Source organism: Miscanthus floridulus, chromosome 8 (assembly GCF_019320115.1).
Source record: "Miscanthus floridulus cultivar M001 chromosome 8, ASM1932011v1, whole genome shotgun sequence".
Taxonomy (NCBI): domain Eukaryota; kingdom Viridiplantae; phylum Streptophyta; class Magnoliopsida; order Poales; family Poaceae; genus Miscanthus; species Miscanthus floridulus.
Window position 1 is genome coordinate 110,253,672 of NC_089587.1, and position 18,550 is coordinate 110,272,221.

Genomic DNA, 18,550 nt, shown 5'->3' on the forward strand with positions numbered 1-18,550 from the left:
CACACGCGTACCTGTCATTTTTTAAATCTCCAGTGTGAACTCGCGTCGCGTGAGTAGAAAATTCATGTGCAACAAACAACACGGCAATCCTGTGTCGTTTACTACCGGTCTAGATCCTGTATCGTTCCTGTCATTTTTTATATGTCAACCCACTTTCCGTGTGGTCAGTTGGGCACCCACGTAAACTGTTTCTGTCGTATATATCTTGTGGACAACATCGAGTTACTGGTACCAGTACAGCATACATGCCACTTTGGATTCCAGGAGGCTTGATCAGCACCCAAGTTCTTCTGTTCTTCTGCAAGAGCCGCAGAAAAGGTTAGTACAGCAATGCACACTCAATTGTTTGAATAACTGCTTATTTTGGTTTGTTAGGGAGTTACAGGAAAAACACAACCATTCCTGTTTTCAGCTGTGCTGACTTGAAACGTTTCTTTTTCAGCATCAAAATGAGGCTAGTTCTGTGGCTTTGGTTCTCGCTGTTTTCCACATTAGTTTGGCCATCTTGGAGTTTGAGTTCAGATGGTGCAGCCCTTCTTGCTCTGTCCAAAAGCCTCATACTGCCAAGTTTCCTAAGGTCCAACTGGAGTGCTTCAGATGCAACTCCTTGTGCATGGAATGGTGTTGGTTGCAATGGAAGGAACAGAGTGATTTCTCTTGACCTGTCATCATCACAGGTTTCAGGTTTTATAGGACCTGAAATAGGGCGTCTGAAATACCTGCAAATTCTCATTTTATCTGCTAACAACATATCTGGTTTGATCCCTCTAGAATTGGGCAACTGCAGTATGCTTGAACAATTGGATCTGTCCCAAAACTTGCTTTCTGGCAGTATACCAGCATCAATGGGCAACCTCAAGAAATTGTCAGCACTGTCACTGTACTACAACTCTTTCAATGGAACAATACCAGAGGAGTTGTTCAAGAACCAGTTGCTGGAGGAAGTGCACCTAAATGACAATCAGCTCAGTGGTTCGATACCCTTCTCGGTTGGTGAAATGACAAGCCTTAAGTCATTGTGGTTGCAGGATAATATGTTGTCTGGAGTTTTGCCCAGTTCAATCGGCAACTGCACCAAGTTGGAGGAGCTGAGTCTATTTGATAATCAACTGAGTGGCAGTCTTCCAGAAACCTTGAGTGAGACCAAAGGCCTCAGGGTTTTTGATGCTACTAGCAATAGCTTCACGGGTGAGATTCCTTTCAGTTTTGAGAACAACTGCATGCTGGAAGTATTCGTCTTGTCATTCAATTATATAAAGGGTGAAATTCCATCATGGCTAGGGAATTGCAGGAGCTTGCAACAACTTGGATTTCTCAATAATAGTCTGTCTGGCAAAATTCCAACTTCTCTCGGCTTATTGAGCAACCTCACATATCTTTTACTTTCACAGAACTCCCTGTCAGGGCCGATCCCACCTGAGATTGGCAACTGTCGGTTGCTGCAGTGGCTAGAGTTGGATGCAAACCAGCTGGAGGGCACTGTTCCTGAAGAGTTGGCAAATTTACGGAACTTGTCAAAGCTCTTTCTTTTCGAGAATCGCCTCATGGGAGACTTCCCTGAGAATATTTGGAGTATCCAAACCCTTGAGAGCGTCCTTATTTATAGCAACAGATTCACAGGGAAGCTACCTTCAGTGTTAGCTGAGCTGAAGCACCTGCAGAACATTACACTGTTTGATAATTTCTTCACTGGAGTCATTCCACAGGAACTGGGTGTTAATAGCCCCTTGGTGCAAATAGATTTCACAAATAACAGTTTTGTTGGTGGAATCCCACCAAACATTTGTTCAGAAAAAGCATTCAGAATTCTGGACTTGGGGTTTAATCATCTCAACGGTAGCATCCCATCCAATGTTGTGGACTGCCCAAGTCTGAAGCGAGTCATTGTCAAAAACAATAACCTTGATGGGTCTATTCCACAATTAAAAAACTGTGCAAATCTAAGTTATATGGATCTGAGCCACAATTCCTTAAGTGGTAACATTCCTCAAAGCTTCAGCAGATGTGTAAACATTACTGAGATAAACTGGTCAGAGAACAAGCTTTCTGGGGCAATACCACCTGAAATTGGAAACTTAGTGAATCTGAAAAGACTTGACCTCTCACACAACATATTACATGGTTCAATTCCTGTGCAAATTTCCAGTTGCTCCAAGTTGTATTCACTTGATTTGAGTTTTAACTCTTTGAATGGTTCGGCCCTCAGCACAGTAAGCAACTTGAAGTTTCTGACACAACTACGATTGCAAGAGAATAGATTCAGCGGAGGCTTGCCTGAGTCCCTCTCCCAGTTGGAAATGCTTATTGAGCTGCAACTTGGTGGAAATATTCTTGGGGGTAGTATCCCTTCATCATTAGGACAGCTGGTGAAACTGGGTACAGCCTTGAACCTTAGTAGCAATGGTCTAGTTGGTGATATTCCACCACAATTGGGTAATTTAGTGGACTTGCAAAACTTAGATTTGTCATTTAATAATCTCTCAGGAGGCCTTGTTACATTGAGAAGTCTAGGTTTTTTGAATGCCTTGAATGTTTCTTACAACCAATTTAGTGGACCAGTCCCAGATAATCTTCTGAAGTTTCTGAGTTCCACACCAAATTCCTTTAATGGAAACCCAGGCCTCTGTATCTCTTGCAGCACCAGTGATTCTTCTTGCATGGGAGCTAATGTTTTGAAACCTTGTGGTGGGTCGAAGAAAAGAGTAGTGCATGGCCGATTCAAAATTGTCCTCATAGTTCTTGGTTCATTATTTGTGGGAGCAGTTCTGGTACTTATACTGTGTTGCATCCTTCTGAAATCTCGAGATCGGAAGAAGAATACTGAGGAAGCAGTCAGTAATATGTTTGAAGATTCCTCATCTAAATTAAATGAGATTATAGAGGCTACTGAAAATTTTGATGACAAGTATATCATCGGTACAGGTGGTCACGGAACTGTTTACAAGGCAACACTGAGGTCAGGAGATGTTTATGCTATAAAGAAACTTGTGATTTCTGCACACAAAGGTTCATACAAAAGCATGGTTAGAGAACTGAAGACACTAGGAAAAATTAAGCACAGAAACTTGATAAAGTTGAAAGAATTTTGGTTCAGACGTGATAATGGATTCATACTGTGTGATTTTATGGAAAAAGGTAGCCTTCATGATGTTCTGCATGTAATTCAGCCAGAACCAACTTTGGACTGGTGTGTGAGGTATGACATAGCTCTCGGCACCGCCCATGGGTTAGCATATCTTCACGATGACTGCTGCCCTGCGATCATTCACCGTGATATCAAGCCATGTAATATCCTGCTGGACAAGGACATGGTGCCACATATTTCAGATTTTGGCATTGCAAAGCTCATGGACCAGCCTTCTACTGCTTCACAGACCACTGGAATCGTTGGCACCATTGGATATATGGCCCCAGGTATGGTTGAAACAAAGCACATTCATAACAGTTTCTTTTTCCTCACAAGCATGTATACATTGATTAGAAATTTAGGATTCTGAAATGTCTTGTGTAGCTGAAGCAATTATTTGAAATCTCCATGTACTAGAATTGTTTGATTTGTTTCCAGTAATCTGAGTGCAAGCATACACATTACCAATTACATCTCAGAAGCTTTTTACATCTCAAAAGTTCTGATAGAAGATAAAAGTCGTGGAGAAGCTTACAAACAGTTAATTCCTCTTGGCGAAAGAAATTCACAATATAAACATTTGGAAATTCAATTTGCCAGATACTGTCATGTTATCTTTTTTTATATATAAAATACTACACTTATATGATCTGCTGGTGCACTTGTCATCTGGAAACTATGAAAAATTGGTCTTTTCAGAATACACAACGATGCACATACCTAATGAGCCTGCGCTGCCTTGCAGAATTGGCGTTTTCGACCAAGAGCTGCATGGAGTCCGACGTATACAGCTACGGCGTGGTGCTACTGGAGCTGCTCACCAGGAGGACGGCGGTGGATCCTTCGTTCCCCGACAGCACGGACATAGTCAGCTGGGTGTCGTCCGCGCTGAACGGCCCTCATGGAGGAAGTCTTCGGCACGGTGGAGATGGAGGAGGTGCGCAAGGTGCTGTCGGTGGCGCTGCGGTGCGCGGCCAGGGAGGCGAGCCAAAGGCCGTCCATGGCCGCCGTGGTGAAGGAGCTGACGGGCGTACGGCCTGCCACTGGCTGCCAGCGGCGGCGGCCGGTCGTTGTCCGAGTCGAAGTAGGGGAAACCGGGATCGCAATCCCATAGCAGCGCGTACTGGCAGTAGGATTTCTGATTCTGCCGAGCTGTTCGGGGACACCAACTTCCTGAACTTGTAGTCTCTACTCTCTAGGCACCCTCGCTTGGTGTACATCCTGCCTGATTGGTTAGTTGACAAAGATTAATTTTAGTTGAAATGAAACGGATGAGAAAAGAGTAATTTTAGTTCTTCTGAAATGTGTGGACTGTAAGAGTAATTTTAGTTTTTCTGAAAACACAACGGAAAGTGCATGCTGCGATGGCGAGAAAACTTAAGATGGGTGCGAGTTAGATTGCACAAACAAATACATGGAGGAGAGCAACAAGTGTGAGGTTGAGATCAGTTGCTTGCTTGTAAGCATGCATGATGCGCCTGTGTAGATTAGTAGGAGCAAACATGTGTATAGTTAGTGTACTACAGCTGGACTCTTCAAAATCAATACTGGAGAGGGGGAGGTAGAGCGCAGCATGACCTTAAAGTGGCTCCACCACTGGCCTAGCCCAACTAGAGGATGTGTTTTTGGGAGAAAGAAGTCCAATTTATCTTCTTCAACTATTGCAGTCGTCCGATTTTTATTTCTGAAACATAAATAGTTTTTTTTACCCTCCCTCGGCTATTGCAGTCGTCCGCGCTTAACGGCACCGACAAAATCGAGGCCATCTGCGACTCGGCCCTCATGGTGGAAGTCTTCGGCACGGTGGAGATGGAGGAGGTGCGTAAGGTCCTGTTGGTGGCGCTCCGGTGCGCGGCCAGGGAGGTGAGCCAAAGGCCCCCCATGGCCACCGTCGTGAAGGAGCTGACGGGCGCACGACCTCTCGCTGCCGGCGGCGGCGGCCCGTCATTGTCCAAGTCGAACCAGGGGAGACCGGGATTGCAATCCTACAGCAGCGCGTACTAACGGTGACAGTAGGATTTCTGATTCTGCCGAGCTGCTCGGAGGCTCCGGCTCGCTGAACCTGTAGTCTATACGTACTCTCGCTTGGTATATACATCCATGATTGGTTCACAATGATTAGTTTTAGTTTTTTTTATAGCAAAACGATTTGTACGATTAATTTTAGTTGAAATGAAATAGATGAGGAGAGATGCTCGGCTCGTGTGCTAAGGGTGTGTTGGGATGCGAGGACTAGAGGGATGGATGGGACGGCTCTAGGTCGAGCCGTGTTTTGTCGAGAGGACTTCAGTGACGGGAATGTCCCACCTGGGAATATTTTAGTGCGACACGGGTTCAATCTGTCCCCGGAAATTTCACGGAAGAGGTTACCCCGGGTACGACGTAAGGCTTTTGTACATAAAACTCTTTCCTCTTGCTGGAAAAAAAAGACCCGGCAAGCCTCGCTCCGGTGTTACTTCGTTTCTTAGTGCCAGGACATGCTTGTTGTGAACAACCATATGATACCATCGTATTGGTACATTACTACATGAACCCTTCTAAGCCATTTTCATAAAAAACACGTCGAGATTAATCCTCAAGGGTTATGCGAACACATGAACCCTGCCTGCGCTGCCAAATAGTCAAAACAGCAGCCAGCAGGCAGCCAAGTGCCACATTGTCAAAGCAACAGCAGACTACCTTGCTCTTCGTCCATTGTGCAACTTGTGCTTTGCTTGCCCGAGGAGGCCCGGTGCAAGAACGCAAGCAGGAGTTTCAGCTGGCTGCACGTGTGTACGTTCTGGCCCGGTTCGTTTTGCTAAAAAACCGGACTGAAAAGTACCGTTCACTGATTTATTGTCAGAGCAAAATATTGTACTATGTCTGATAAGCCAGACTGATAAATTCCTCCATTCTCACCTTTTTTTTTGCTTTTTATTCACTGCTATGCTATGCACACATGAACCATTCCACAAAAACTGTTCCTTCTAATGGTTTCTATAGGCCTTCTTCGGAGGGTTTCTCGTACTAAACTGTTTGGTAGGGAGCCAGAGAAGAGCCCTACCAAACGGTGCCTGAACCTTCTCAACAATTGCTCCTTCAAGGTAAGAATCTATGTATATAAGTAAGACAATTTAATTCAAGGTCTTGATGAGGTAAAACCTTCTGTCCCACATGGGATTTAGGGGATGCATCTATGTAAACTCTTGCACTCATTTGGTACCTTCTTTAGTAGTCTATGCGATGTTTGCTTATTTCTATTATTGAATAGATATTTATATATATCCAATCATTCCTGTAGGTAATTGTGAAGAGGAGCATAAGATGATGTAATGTAGTTAAGAGATATGACAGGGTACACTGATGTGGTCCCTTGCATAAACTAGTATAAATCCTAGGAGTGCTGAGTCATTTGAAGCAAACACATGCAAAATTTTACGCTAGTCGGCAGTACAAAGTATTGACACGAGCTGCTTCATCAAAGAAACCACGTTTGAAACAGTTTTGGCTCGAGCTGGAACTCTACCAAATCTGACATAGGCCCCTACCCAAACTAGTATAATTACTTAGTCCCCAAGTGCTAAGCCATCCGAAGCAAACACACGCAAAACTTGACACTAGTCGGCGATACGAAATACTGACAAAAGTTGCTTCGTAAAAAAAACCACGTCTGAAACTGTCTTGGCTGGAGCTAGATCTCTATCAAATGGGCACTAAATCAAGTGGCTATTATTGTTATTAGTGATGATTAAAGTATAACATGGGATGTTGTCAAAAAAAAGTATATCATGGGACTTGCTAAAATTTAGGTGCCTCAATTTTAGTTTCCTTTCAGGCGATGATTATTGTATATATTTTATACTAAAATTACGGCTTTAGTTCGTTGCAATTTATATAGACATAATCTGTAATTTTTAATTTCGAGAAAGAACTTGTTAGACAAAACTACAAACCCGACAAAACCATATCCGTGTTGGCACAAAGACAATTAACATTTTACAATTGTTTCTATAGTCACACAAGGACAAAAGTTTGAATATTATATGATAGAAAGACAAATAATAAATCACAAAAATAACAATTTAGTTGTACTAGTTAGTTATGGGCGTGGCTAGCGCCCGGAGGTCCGGATGCGCGTGTCTGGACGCCTGTGCAACCTGCCCACGTCCGCCTTTGCCTCGCCCCTGTCCGCCTTCGTCCTTCTCCACGAGTGCGCTCCGCCCTATCTATGTGCCCGTCAGTCCTAACCCCCTCCTATCTCTCTCCGACTCTCCGCGCGAGCTACACATAGGAGCCGGGATGAGCCACTGAGGATGAGCATGCCTAGCGCTCCTCGACCTGCAGCCCCCGCCCGCTGGCACCCAGCACCCCCATCTGCCGGCCCCCTGGCACGCTGTCTACCCCGTCCCCCCCCCCCCACCCCCCCTCCTCCGGTTCGCCCCAGCCAAACAATATAAAACACTTGCAACATAAGACTGAAACGATGAAACATTTGAAACATGCTCTAGCAACATATGTGTGAAACACATGAAACATCCAAAATAAAACACATGCAACTTGCAATATGAAACCACTTGCTGCAACATCAGACTAAAACAAATAAAATATTTGAAATATATTGTTGCAACATATACAACATCTAGATAAAAAACAATTGCAACAAATGTCCGGAAACAGATGAAACATTTTGAACAAACGCTTACAACATGTCTCTAAAACGCTTACAACAAATGTGCAACATCCCTCGATCTACTTTTACAACAATAAGATTAACCAATTGAAACATACATCTGAAATGCTTGAATCACTTGAAATATACATATGCAACATAGGGGGGGAGGACGGACCAGTCAATTCCGGCCATCGGGGTGGGAGCCGGTGGCGAACCACGGTGCGCGAGCACCACCAGCACTGCCTGCTCTCATGGGTGCCCATGGCTCGGCCAGAGAAGACCAGAGGCGGCACGACACGTGCGCCCCAGCGGCCATGGTGGGATCAACGGCGTGTGCGACGGCGACGGGAGACGAACGGACGGACAACGAGGGAGCGAGCAGCATCGGTGACTAGGACGGGCACGCGCGCGCGGCCGGTGATGGGGCGCGGGGTGGTGGGGTGAAGGGCACGGCACGGCAGCCCATGACCGCGCGGTGGGGGAAGAGGCGTGGACGAATGAGCGGTCACGCTGCTGCGTCGATCGTCGGGCAGATAAGAATGAGCAAGCGGGGATTTGTTTTATGTTTCTGAGATATATGGGGGCCGCTCCTGTGGTGCCACGTCCCCACATCCGGACAGGAGTCACGGATGGACGACCTTCGTGGACAACATTCAATTAGTTATAGTAAGCCCGTCAAACAATATCATTAGACACAATCATAGTCGGTGGCAGATATAAGTCTAGGGCCACTATGGCCACGGCCCCAGGCGTCAGCCCATTTTCTCTACACTGTAGCACACTGTTCCAAAGAGGCCCAATTAATCTACTAAAATGAGCCCATAGAGTGGTCCTAGGCGTTGGGCCAGCCCAGCTCCGCCACTAATCATAGTCATGGTGATGACACTCCCGTACTCATATAGTCATACGTATTTCACCGTTGCCACGTCCGTGCCAATCATTTGTTCTACAGGTGTGACGTACTACTAAGGCTGTGTTTAGTTCGTGAAATTTGAGAATTTGGCCACTGTAGCACTTTCGTTTTTATTTAGTAATTACTGTTTAATCATGGACTAATTAGGCTCAAAACATTCGTCTCGCGATTTTCAACCAAACTGTGCAATTAGTTTTTTTTCGTCTATATTTAATGCTCCATATACGTATCGCAAGATTCGATGTAATGGCTACTGTAGCAATTTTTTTTGAAAGTTTTTGGAACTAAACGCAGCCTAAGTAGCAAGAGTCACGCTGACACGAATAGTAACGCGTTGAAAACAACGGGCACAACGTGTTCCAGGCTGTGCGTCGTGAATGTGAACCCACGCTCTGCTTCTGCTACTAGGGAGTATACAAAACAGAAGGCACATGGCGAGGTGTCGTTACGTTGCTTTCTCTGCTTAATTTACAGTAAGAACGCACACGAGCAAAACCGACGATCTGTGACAAACTGCCAATAATGGTCCTGAGTCAAGTCGTTGTGAGTTTGTGACAGAGCTTCGCTGGATCGCCCAACCCTTTTTGAAGTACCTGCGCTGCCAAGTGCCAAAGCGTCAAAAGCAGCAGCGTACTACCTTGATCTTCACCCGTTGCAAGAACGCAATCAGGACTTTCAGTTGGCTGGACCTGGACCTGTACGTTCCGTCCTCCCTTCTCACCATTTTTTTGGTTCATTCACTGCTATGCTATCTATGCGCACTTTCCGCAAGCACTGGCCATAGTAACGACTACGCTGCGGCTTGGAAGGGCCACACGGCATAGGGTCATGCACACTAATGCCTTCGGACGTGCCACTGCCAATCTCCTCTCCTCATCGCTGTCCCTCTCCATGCCCGGGCCAGTGGCGGGCTACTGGCGGCAACCCAATGACAAAAGTGCATGGTGGGCGAATTTTTTTTAATTTTAATCTTTTTTAAATATAATTTTAAATCTAACATTGTCGGGTTTTTTTAAACTAACATTTTAGCCACGCCACGGCAGAGGGCTGACGTGGCATGGGCCGGCCTGGGGGACCGATGACGTGGCAGGTCCTGCCGCGCCACCGACCTTGGCGCGGCAGTGCCGCTGCGCCTGCCGCCCGCCCAGGCTACCTGGATGGTTGAATCGAAACGCGTTGCGCCCGTATTTTGTTGAGTTTTTTTCACGGCCGAATAGAGAATTTGATAAGCCAATGATTAGTTTTTCGTCTTTGATAATACGGTTATGCACCATTTTAACTAATCAATTACGAAAAATTGCCACTGGCGTCCAGATACGCTGGGACTACCGGTTCCCGAATGCAGGGTACTTAATCTCGCCGACAGTGCTGCCGTGACTCAAAAGAAACAAATAAGAAGCAAGTTGACAAGCTGCCACATAACATATTCATTGTTTTGACATAAGTTTGAGATAACATAACCAAACAACCCAGCAAGTTTCGGATGCCAATATTCGTTTGACCTAGCAAACTAAGACCCAGGAGTGTAAGGATCCCTCGGACGTCTCTGTCTCTTCGGATTTGTTGGCAACACATTGGGAGTGTAGTCAACGTCGGTATGGTCGCATCGACGGTGCGTATGGCTCGTACCCTGCAGGTATATGATACGCACGATTACTTATAATTCTTTATGATCGTTAGTTCATGGAGCGTACGTATTTAAATAAACTATCTTTGATAGTACCTGTGAGGCTCCTTGGGTACCAAGCGGGGCACCACCTAGCTGAGACATGTCGATCTCGTGCTGCGGCCAATCGTCCCACTGGTCGTGCTGTCTACGAAAGCCTGGGGGGTCATCATCATCGTTGTCCTCGCTTGCAGGGTCCTTCACAGCGCTATGATGTGGTGGTGTACGCACCGCAGAAGTGGCACTCGACCGCGCTGAAGTCATCGGCTGAGAAGAGCCGGCTGGTGTCCTCAAAGAGGCTGAAGACGTGCCACCCGACTGCGCCGAGAGTGGCGGTTCCTCATAAGGAGTGTCCATGCAGCTCAGCTTCTGAGCTAGCTTCCTGTAGCTCTTCTTCACCTTCTGCATAAATAGACGTTAAAGTTAGTGCATTACCTAAATGCATATACACTAAAGAAATATTTTCGAAACGGACAAGTTTATGTTTACCTCCACAAAAGCCACGAGAACGCCTGGCCCCTGCCCTCTAGACTCGTGAAGCTGGAACGCTGCTTCGTTGGACAGCCTTGATAATTGTGTCGCCTGGGTACAGAAACGCGGTTGGACAGTTTTAGTACACATACTTAATACCAAAAGGATAACAAATTGTACCATTCAAGTATCTTACCACGTATCTTTGAAGCGGGGCTCTCTGTAGCTGTGTGTCCTCCCTAGTGGTAACGTCGTACACATCTTCGATGACATCCTCCTCCGAGTCCTCGTCAATCGCCACGTCAGTGTACGGGGGCTTGATATGTGTCCTCGTAGACCTGTGAAGCCACCACAGGTACTCATCAAAGGTGTGCTGGTCGTGTGGTGGAGGACCCACAAGGACCGCATGTGGTACCCTGGTCTGCCATAAATGGATGTACGAGCTGTGTGTCACGCGCCAATCCTTGGTCTTGTACCTCTTCCTGCGGTCAAACCTGCAACAAAACGATGTTAGTTGTATAAACACACCTATGAATTGTAGCATTGTTATTAATCGATAACGCACCCGTGTAATTCTTGATTAGTGGAGTAAAGCGGTGGTGGGCACCATGTCATTCTTACAAACTGTCTGCAGACCCAGATGGGCAAGTGAATCTCGACCACATGGAAAAAAAATAAGAGGGACGTCATAGTGATACTCGTGTGACTCGTCCCTAGTGATAGGACTCAGATAGCCCTGAAGCTCCAGAGAATCCCAAGGACACCAAAACACCTGAAATTTCGTAATTGTGTTAGGTTGTGATATAGTGTACATCGAAGAAGACACTGCTACGATAGTATAGAGAGCGTAACCTGGTGTTGTGTTAGGACATCGAGACCGTCCGTATATTCCCTGTACTTGCGCCATGCATTCCCTCTAACTAACTGTGCTTCCGTCCAGATATACAAAGCTGTAGGGAGTGTATCATGCCCGTTCCATCGCTGCATTGAACACGATAATGAATTAGCAACAAATAATCTCATCATATCTAACTGCCTGGAAGAATATAATGAATCGAAGTACTTATCGGTAAACCATTATTAAGGAGCCTCCCAATGGGCAATCGTTCCCAACACCAAACCTGGAGTAGGTAGGAGCAACCCCCAAGGTTCGCATGTCCTGAGGTGCGACGACGGGCAACACATAGCTGTCGATACGTCCATGCTAGAACTGCGCTGCCCCAGCTGTACCCCGCTATGTTCTCCCATAATTGGCGAAGTATGTCAAGGAAGATCCAGCTAATGATGTTGCCCGAGGCGTCTGGAAAGAGGAAAGCACCAAGAAAGTGCCAGAGCCACACTCGAGCGAACCTGTCGATCTGTGCCTCCTCAGCTTGTGGGTCCAAGTACTCAAAGCGCTCTGTGATCCAGGATGACAAAACACTGGAACTTTTCCTATAATTGATCAAAGAAAATGAGACCCGATGCCAGCTGTAAAGCAATGCAAGTATTAAATAGGATTGAATTACTCACTTATTTTTCTTGGAAGCATCGTCGTCAGGTGGAAGAAAGCCAGTAAACTGAGCCACGAACTCTCTCCAGTGATCATTGTCAACTATCCCTGTCACTAGAAGTCCCCCCAACTGAAGGCCTAAAATAGCCTTCACATCATGCAACGTCGAGGTCATCTCGCCACAAGGTAGGTGGAACGTGTGGGTCTTAGGCCTCCACCTGTTATAAGAATAGAATAACTGTTAGTTGTCTCCAATTTGTTACAAGAAAGTTTACGTACAAAGAATGCACTCGCACCTGTCTACAGCTGCAGTAAGTAGTGCTGGGTCAAGGGGCGGAAGACCGTGGTTGACAACACAGACAAGCTCGAGGAAGTCGGCACGCCGTATGTACGGCGTATAACGCTCGTCCCACTGATGCGCCCTGGTGTGAGTGCGGGGCCTCAAAGGAGGCAAGGACACCTCTACGTCGTTGTCACTCAAGATGTGTGCTCGGTGCTGGTCATCGTACTTCACCTCAAGAATGAGGTACAACGGGTGCTGTGTGGGAGGGGCCATCCTGTTACAAATTGATAAACAAAGCGTTAGAGTATTCAAATTAACAAAATTCAAGTTAATATTAGTAAGTTCACAAACAAATTCACTAACCTAACTAGCCTAAATCCCTAAACCCAAAATCCTAACTATACTAGATAATAAATACATAATCAATCCATATAAAACTTTGGTTCTAAAATTACAAGTAATCCCTCCGTCTTAAAATAAATACACATCTTGCTTCTCGAGTAGTCAAATATGTTTAAGTTTGATCAAAACTAAAAAAACGGTATCAATATTTCTATCTCCTAATAAGTTTATTACGAAAGTATACTCCATGCTTAATGTAATAGTACCTATTATGTATCATAAATATCAGTACGCTATTATATAAATGTGGTCAATTTTTAAAAAAAATTTAACTTCAGGAAGCGAGATGTGCATTTATTTAGGACGGAAGGGGTACTTCCTCCGTCACATAACAATAGTCGTTCTAAGATATCGCAAAGACACTAATACTCAATGAAAATAGCCTCGATGCCCCTACATACTCCTAGAAATGCTGGCACTAGCAGACCATCATCAACTCTTTTGCTTCTACGCCGGCCGCTCGAGAATTGCGAGGGCACGTGGGGGTACCGTAGGGATACAAAAAAATACTAACTATACTAGATAATAATAAAAAAAATATGAAATCGAGAGGGAGGTACCTTAGGAGCGGGCGGCCTTGACGCGCCGGCGTTCGTGGCGCGGCCGGCTTGGGCGCTACGCGGCGGGAGTGGCCGGGCGCGGCGTGGGCGAGCGGCCGAGGCCGGGCCATGTGGGCGCGGGCGGGGCGAGGCGAGGCTGAGCCGGCGCGGGTGCGGCGTGGCCGGGTGGGCGCGTGCGCGTGCAGCATAGGCAGGGCACTGGCGGTGGGGCGCGTGCGGCTGGCGGCGGCGGTGGCGATGTTCGAGCGAGCGGGCAAGGCAGGGGTGCGTGCGGGTGGGTGGGCTCGCACGCGGTATATATTTGGTCCAGCCGCGCCACGGATCAGGGCGCAGCACTGCCGCGCCAAGGTCGGTGGCGCAACAGGACCTGCCACGTCATCGGTCCCCAGACCGGCCCACGCCACGTCAGCCCTCTGCCGCGCCACCATGCATGGCGTGGCACAGGCATTTGGCCACGCCAGGGCAATAGGCGCGGCCAAAAGTGTTAGTTTTTTTTGAAAAAAACCGACAGTGATAGATTTAAAATTATATTCAAAAAAGGGTTAAAATTAAAAAAAATCTGGTGGGCGGATGGCCAGGCACAAGGAGGCGAGAACACGACGAGGCAGATGGCCAGGCGAAGGGAGCCGAGCATGGGATGGGTGGATAGTGTGTAGTGAGTAGAAGAAAGAGAAGAGACATATAAATAGTATATTTTAATATCATGGGTGTTTTTTTATATGACTATAGATACCTTTAGTTAGGTCCTATTTGGAACACGGAAAAAATTTCCTGCTCCCGTGTTTTTGCAGGTAAATTCCTGTGCGATTCCTCTAAAATTCCTATGTACCAAACATGCCCTTGTTATTGCTGCTATTTTTATACTATCCTGTTCGCTTGAACTTATCAGCCGGCTTATCAGCTAGAATCTACAGTATTTTTCCCTCACAACAAAATAGCTTCACCCGGCTGATAAGCCGGCTTTAATACCAACCGAACAGGCCCTAATATTGAGCCATGCCATATAATCTTTACGGCTATCTCCAACAACAACACCTAAAATATAAGATCCATTCGTCCTTTAGGTAGCGCTACAGACAAAAGGTTCAATACCTATTCGGTATCTTCTCCAACAACAAGATCCAAAAGAGAATCATTTCTACAAATAGGTTTCCAGGAGAGAGGATGCCCATATTTAGGTTGTGCCTCTCAGACAACCCAAAATAGGTCTTCCATATAGGTACTTTATTGGAGGTTGATTTTGGATCTCTTGCTACCCATTTTAGGTTAGGGTGTCCGTATGGGTTCCTTGTTGGAGACGATCTAAAGACTAAGGTTATTGCGTGGTTGCCCTTATAGACCTATATAAAGTGGTTCAACATTATTAGAGTATATAGTTATAATTAGCCATACGGATATGATCTATCCATAAAAAATAAATATAAAGTGGTTGTGTCGGTGTAGAAAGCGACCAACTAGTGAATATTTGTAGTTTTGTTGTACGTTGTGATCAGAGGTGGCCTAGCACTTAATGACACATGATTTATACTGGTTCAGACAACGTGCCCTACATCCAGTCGGGGTCGGTCGATGACTTTATTCCTGAGCCCAGGTGCTCGAAGTTTGCAGTGGGGTTACAAACGAGAAGGAGAAAGATGGGGTGTACAAGAGGTCCGGTCAGCTTCGGTCGGAAGGGCCGAGAGTGACAGGAACTTCGATATGAGCTAAGTATTCAAGCAGATGTTTGAGGTCTGAACCTGGTAGTTTTGTGGTTGTGAGCTATCAATCTAAGGAAATCTAGCCTACTGGAGTCGGTGCCCTTTGTTGGAGGAAGCGTGCCCTTTTTATAGATGAAGGGGATGGCTTTACAAGTGAGACGGTGATGGTACGTATGCCGCCGAGCCTTGTTGCCCATGCCTATCGAGCCTTGTTGCCCACACCAGCGGGTACAAGATAGTGGTAGGCACCTACAACACTGTTGTTGTCGCTGTAGAATGTCATATGCACATGGGAGGTCGTGCTGCCTTTTTCAGGGATGGTGGACGTCGGTACCTGCAAATACTGTTTGATGCCTAGAGTCATGTGAGGAGTCTCGCTATGTTCACCTAGTACGGTAAATCCTAGTGCCCATACCGCTATCAATGTCCAGAGACACGCGGGGGCCTTACCGTATGGGAGTTTTAGCGGCCCCTACAATACTATAGAGGAAGATGTCGGCGCCTACAATACTGTTTGTGTCAGGGTGGCTGCAGAGTACTATTCCATGTAGGGTATGGTCCCTGGTATAGTGGTTTTGACTTGTGAGCCTTGCCTTACCTTTCTCCGCACGTCTTCTGGTTCCTACCGAGCGGGCGTCCCCAGTCGGATGCCTCAAGTCGGCTCTGAGTGCGCCGGTCAGAGAAGAGCGGTGAGCAGGGTTCCTACAAGCTCCAGTCGGAGGGACGCAGGGTCGGAGTTGGAAGTAGCACTTTGGGCCAGGCCTTCCGATCGGAGAGGGCGTCCGGAGGTGGTAGGAGGCCAAAGCAAGTGCTTCGATCGGAGTGGTGGGCCCAAGGGGACGACGAGCGGGTGCCGCTCCTTTCGGTCCAGACCTTCCGGTCGATGACTGGGCCGTCCTTCTAGCCTATTGTATTTAGACTCTTGGGCCGAGCCTTGGCGCGGAAGCCGGTCCCCGAGGGACCCTGGGTTTATGAACCCGACAGAAGCCCCCGAGCCCCCGGGCGATTTGGGTCGAATTGTTCAAGGGATTTTTGTCTTACCGATGGGTGCGCGCGAGCGCACCTGTGGGTGTAGCCCTTGAGCCCTCGGGTGGTTTAGGCAGAACCATCTGGGGGTGTTGTTCTAGTGGGCGTGTGTGTGTGTTTTTAATCTGAGACAGAATTTTGTCGCCCGAGGCATCGTTGTGCAGCCGAGGCAGTTTTTTAGTTTGTTTTGGGAGATTAGGTGAGAGAGAGATTTTGGATCTTGGTGTCGGTGCATGCCATGGGATCGAGCGAGGGAGTTAGTCAAGGGTTTTGGACGAGACAGAACTCACTGATCCTGGCGTTGATACACGCCGTGGGATCAGGTGAGGCAGTTAGTTTTGGACAAGACAGAGCTCACTGATCCTGGCATCGATGCACGCCGTGGGATCGAGTGAGGCAGTTAATTTCGGACGAGACAAAGCTCACTGATCCTAGCGTCGATGCACGCCATGGGATCGAGTGAGGCAGTTAGTTTTGGATAAGATAGAGCTCATTGGTCCTAGCGTTGATGTGCGCTGTGGGATCGAGTGAGGGAGTTAGTTTGGTCATGAGAGAGCTCACTGATCCTGGTGTCGATGCGCGCCGTGGGATCGAGTGAGGGAGTTTGTTTGGATGAGACAGAGCTCACTAATGTTGGCATCGATACACGCCATGGGATTGGGTGAAGCAGTTAGTTTCAGACGAGATAGAGCTCACTGGTCCTGGCGTCGATGCACACTGTGGGATCGAGTGAGGGAGTTAGTTCAGTCATGAGAGAGCTCACTAATCCTGGCGTTGATGTGCACTGTGGGATCGGGTGAGGGAGTTAGTTTGGACAAACCCTGGCGTCGGTGCGTGCTGTGGTTTCTAAATAGTTAGTTTAGGGGTCAAACAAGACCGAGACCATGGGTCCTAGCATCGGTGCGCGCCGTGGGACCAAGCAGGTCAGAGTCATGGATCCCGGCCTTAGCGTAGCCTAGGCGGCCAAGGTAGTTAGTTTTCACGCGAGTTCAGAGTCGCGGTCCCTAGATTTTTGGAGCGCAGTCGGAAGTGAAGCCGTTATGCGAGTTCGGAGTCACGGTCCCTAGATTTTTTGGAGCGTAGTCGGAAGTGAAGCCGTTACGTGAGTTCCGAGTCATGGTCCCTGGATTTTTTGGAGCGCATTCAGAAGTGAAGCCGTTATGCGAGTTTGGAGTCGCGGTCCCTAGATTTTTGGAGCGTAGACGAAGCATAGTTAGTTAGTTAAAGATCGGACGAGGTGGTGCTCATGGATCCTAGCGTTGGTGCGTGCCATGGGATCGAGCGAGACGGAGTCGTGGATCTGGCAAGTTCGAGGTCACTTCCTTGGCATTTGTCTTGAGCCCCCGAGCCCTGTCAGGCCTTCGTGGGGGTCGATGTGAGTTGTGTGTGTTACCCCATCTGGTTCCTCACAACTGGAGGGGCTGAGTTTCGTCACCTGTCCCGATCGCTCGAGCTCGAAGACTAGCTTGGTGAGTTCGCTAACGAGTGTGATCGAGCAGAATTCGGGTCAATCGTTCATGACGGGGTCGGCATAGCCCTTTTGTGACATTCCACTACTCCTTTACCTACAACCTGGTAGATGCCTAGGTCATTCCGGAGACCTACCCGGTTGGCCTAATGGCCTCCCCTCGATGGAGATTCTGTGGGCCTGGCGAGAGGTTTAGGATCGAATGAGAAGGTTGAGATGACCCAGTCCACCGGACTGGGCGAGGGTCGCATGGTGCTCATCTATGGTTTTCTCCCCTGGCTCTGTTGGTTACTCATGTTGAATGAGGCAACCATCACTTTGTGATGCAACACGGAGCGTTCTGATGCATTTCGCTGCACATGCGATGCTTAGTTCCTGAGCCCCTGGGCGGTTCAGGGCCCAAATCATTTGGGAGGCACGGGCGTATGGAATGAGATGCGCATATGGATGTATGAAATGATTTATAAGGAAATAGAGGGGTTCGGTACTGCTCACCTTGATGGCTTAAGTGATGGGGTTCGGAGAGCTTCAGTCGGAAATGTCCGACTAGGACCTACGCTCGTCAATCATGGGTGAGCCCTTGTGTGAATAGTTTTTGTATTTAATGAACACATGCTCACCTTGATGACCTGAGTAATGGGGTTCGGAGAGCTTCAGTCGGAAACGTCCGACCGGGACCCGTGCTCGTCGTTCGTGATGGAGTCGGCATGGCCTACATGGGGGCACCCCTTTGCTTCCTTACCTGTCATTTGGTGTCTATCCTGAGTGATTCGATCGACTCAGGGGGTCGGATG

General features: G+C 47.5%; 1 protein-coding gene across 1 annotated transcript; it reads left to right on the top strand.

Moving 5' to 3' along the window:
• The first annotated feature begins 213 nt into the window (after nt 1–213).
• On the top strand, nt 214–4,546 carry LOC136473247 (receptor-like protein kinase). The gene is made up of 3 exons (XM_066470928.1): nt 214–318; nt 443–3,414; nt 3,873–4,546. Exons 2-3 carry the CDS (start codon nt 450–452, stop codon nt 4,310–4,312), a joined length of 3,405 nt encoding a protein of 1,134 aa, XP_066327025.1. The 5' UTR covers nt 214–318; nt 443–449; the 3' UTR covers nt 4,313–4,546.
• The last annotated feature ends 14,004 nt before the right edge of the window (nt 4,547–18,550 follow it).

What these genes read in the sequence shown, in the direction of transcription:
- LOC136473247 (XM_066470928.1), top strand. Translation starts at nt 450, where the DNA reads ATGAGGCTAGTTCTGTGGCTTTGGTTCTCGCTGTTTTCCACATTAGTT. An exon ending in CATTGGATATATGGCCCCAG is followed by an intron (nt 3,415 to 3,872) that starts GTATGGTTGAAA and finishes GCTGCCTTGCAG; the next exon opens with AATTGGCGTTTTCGACCAAG.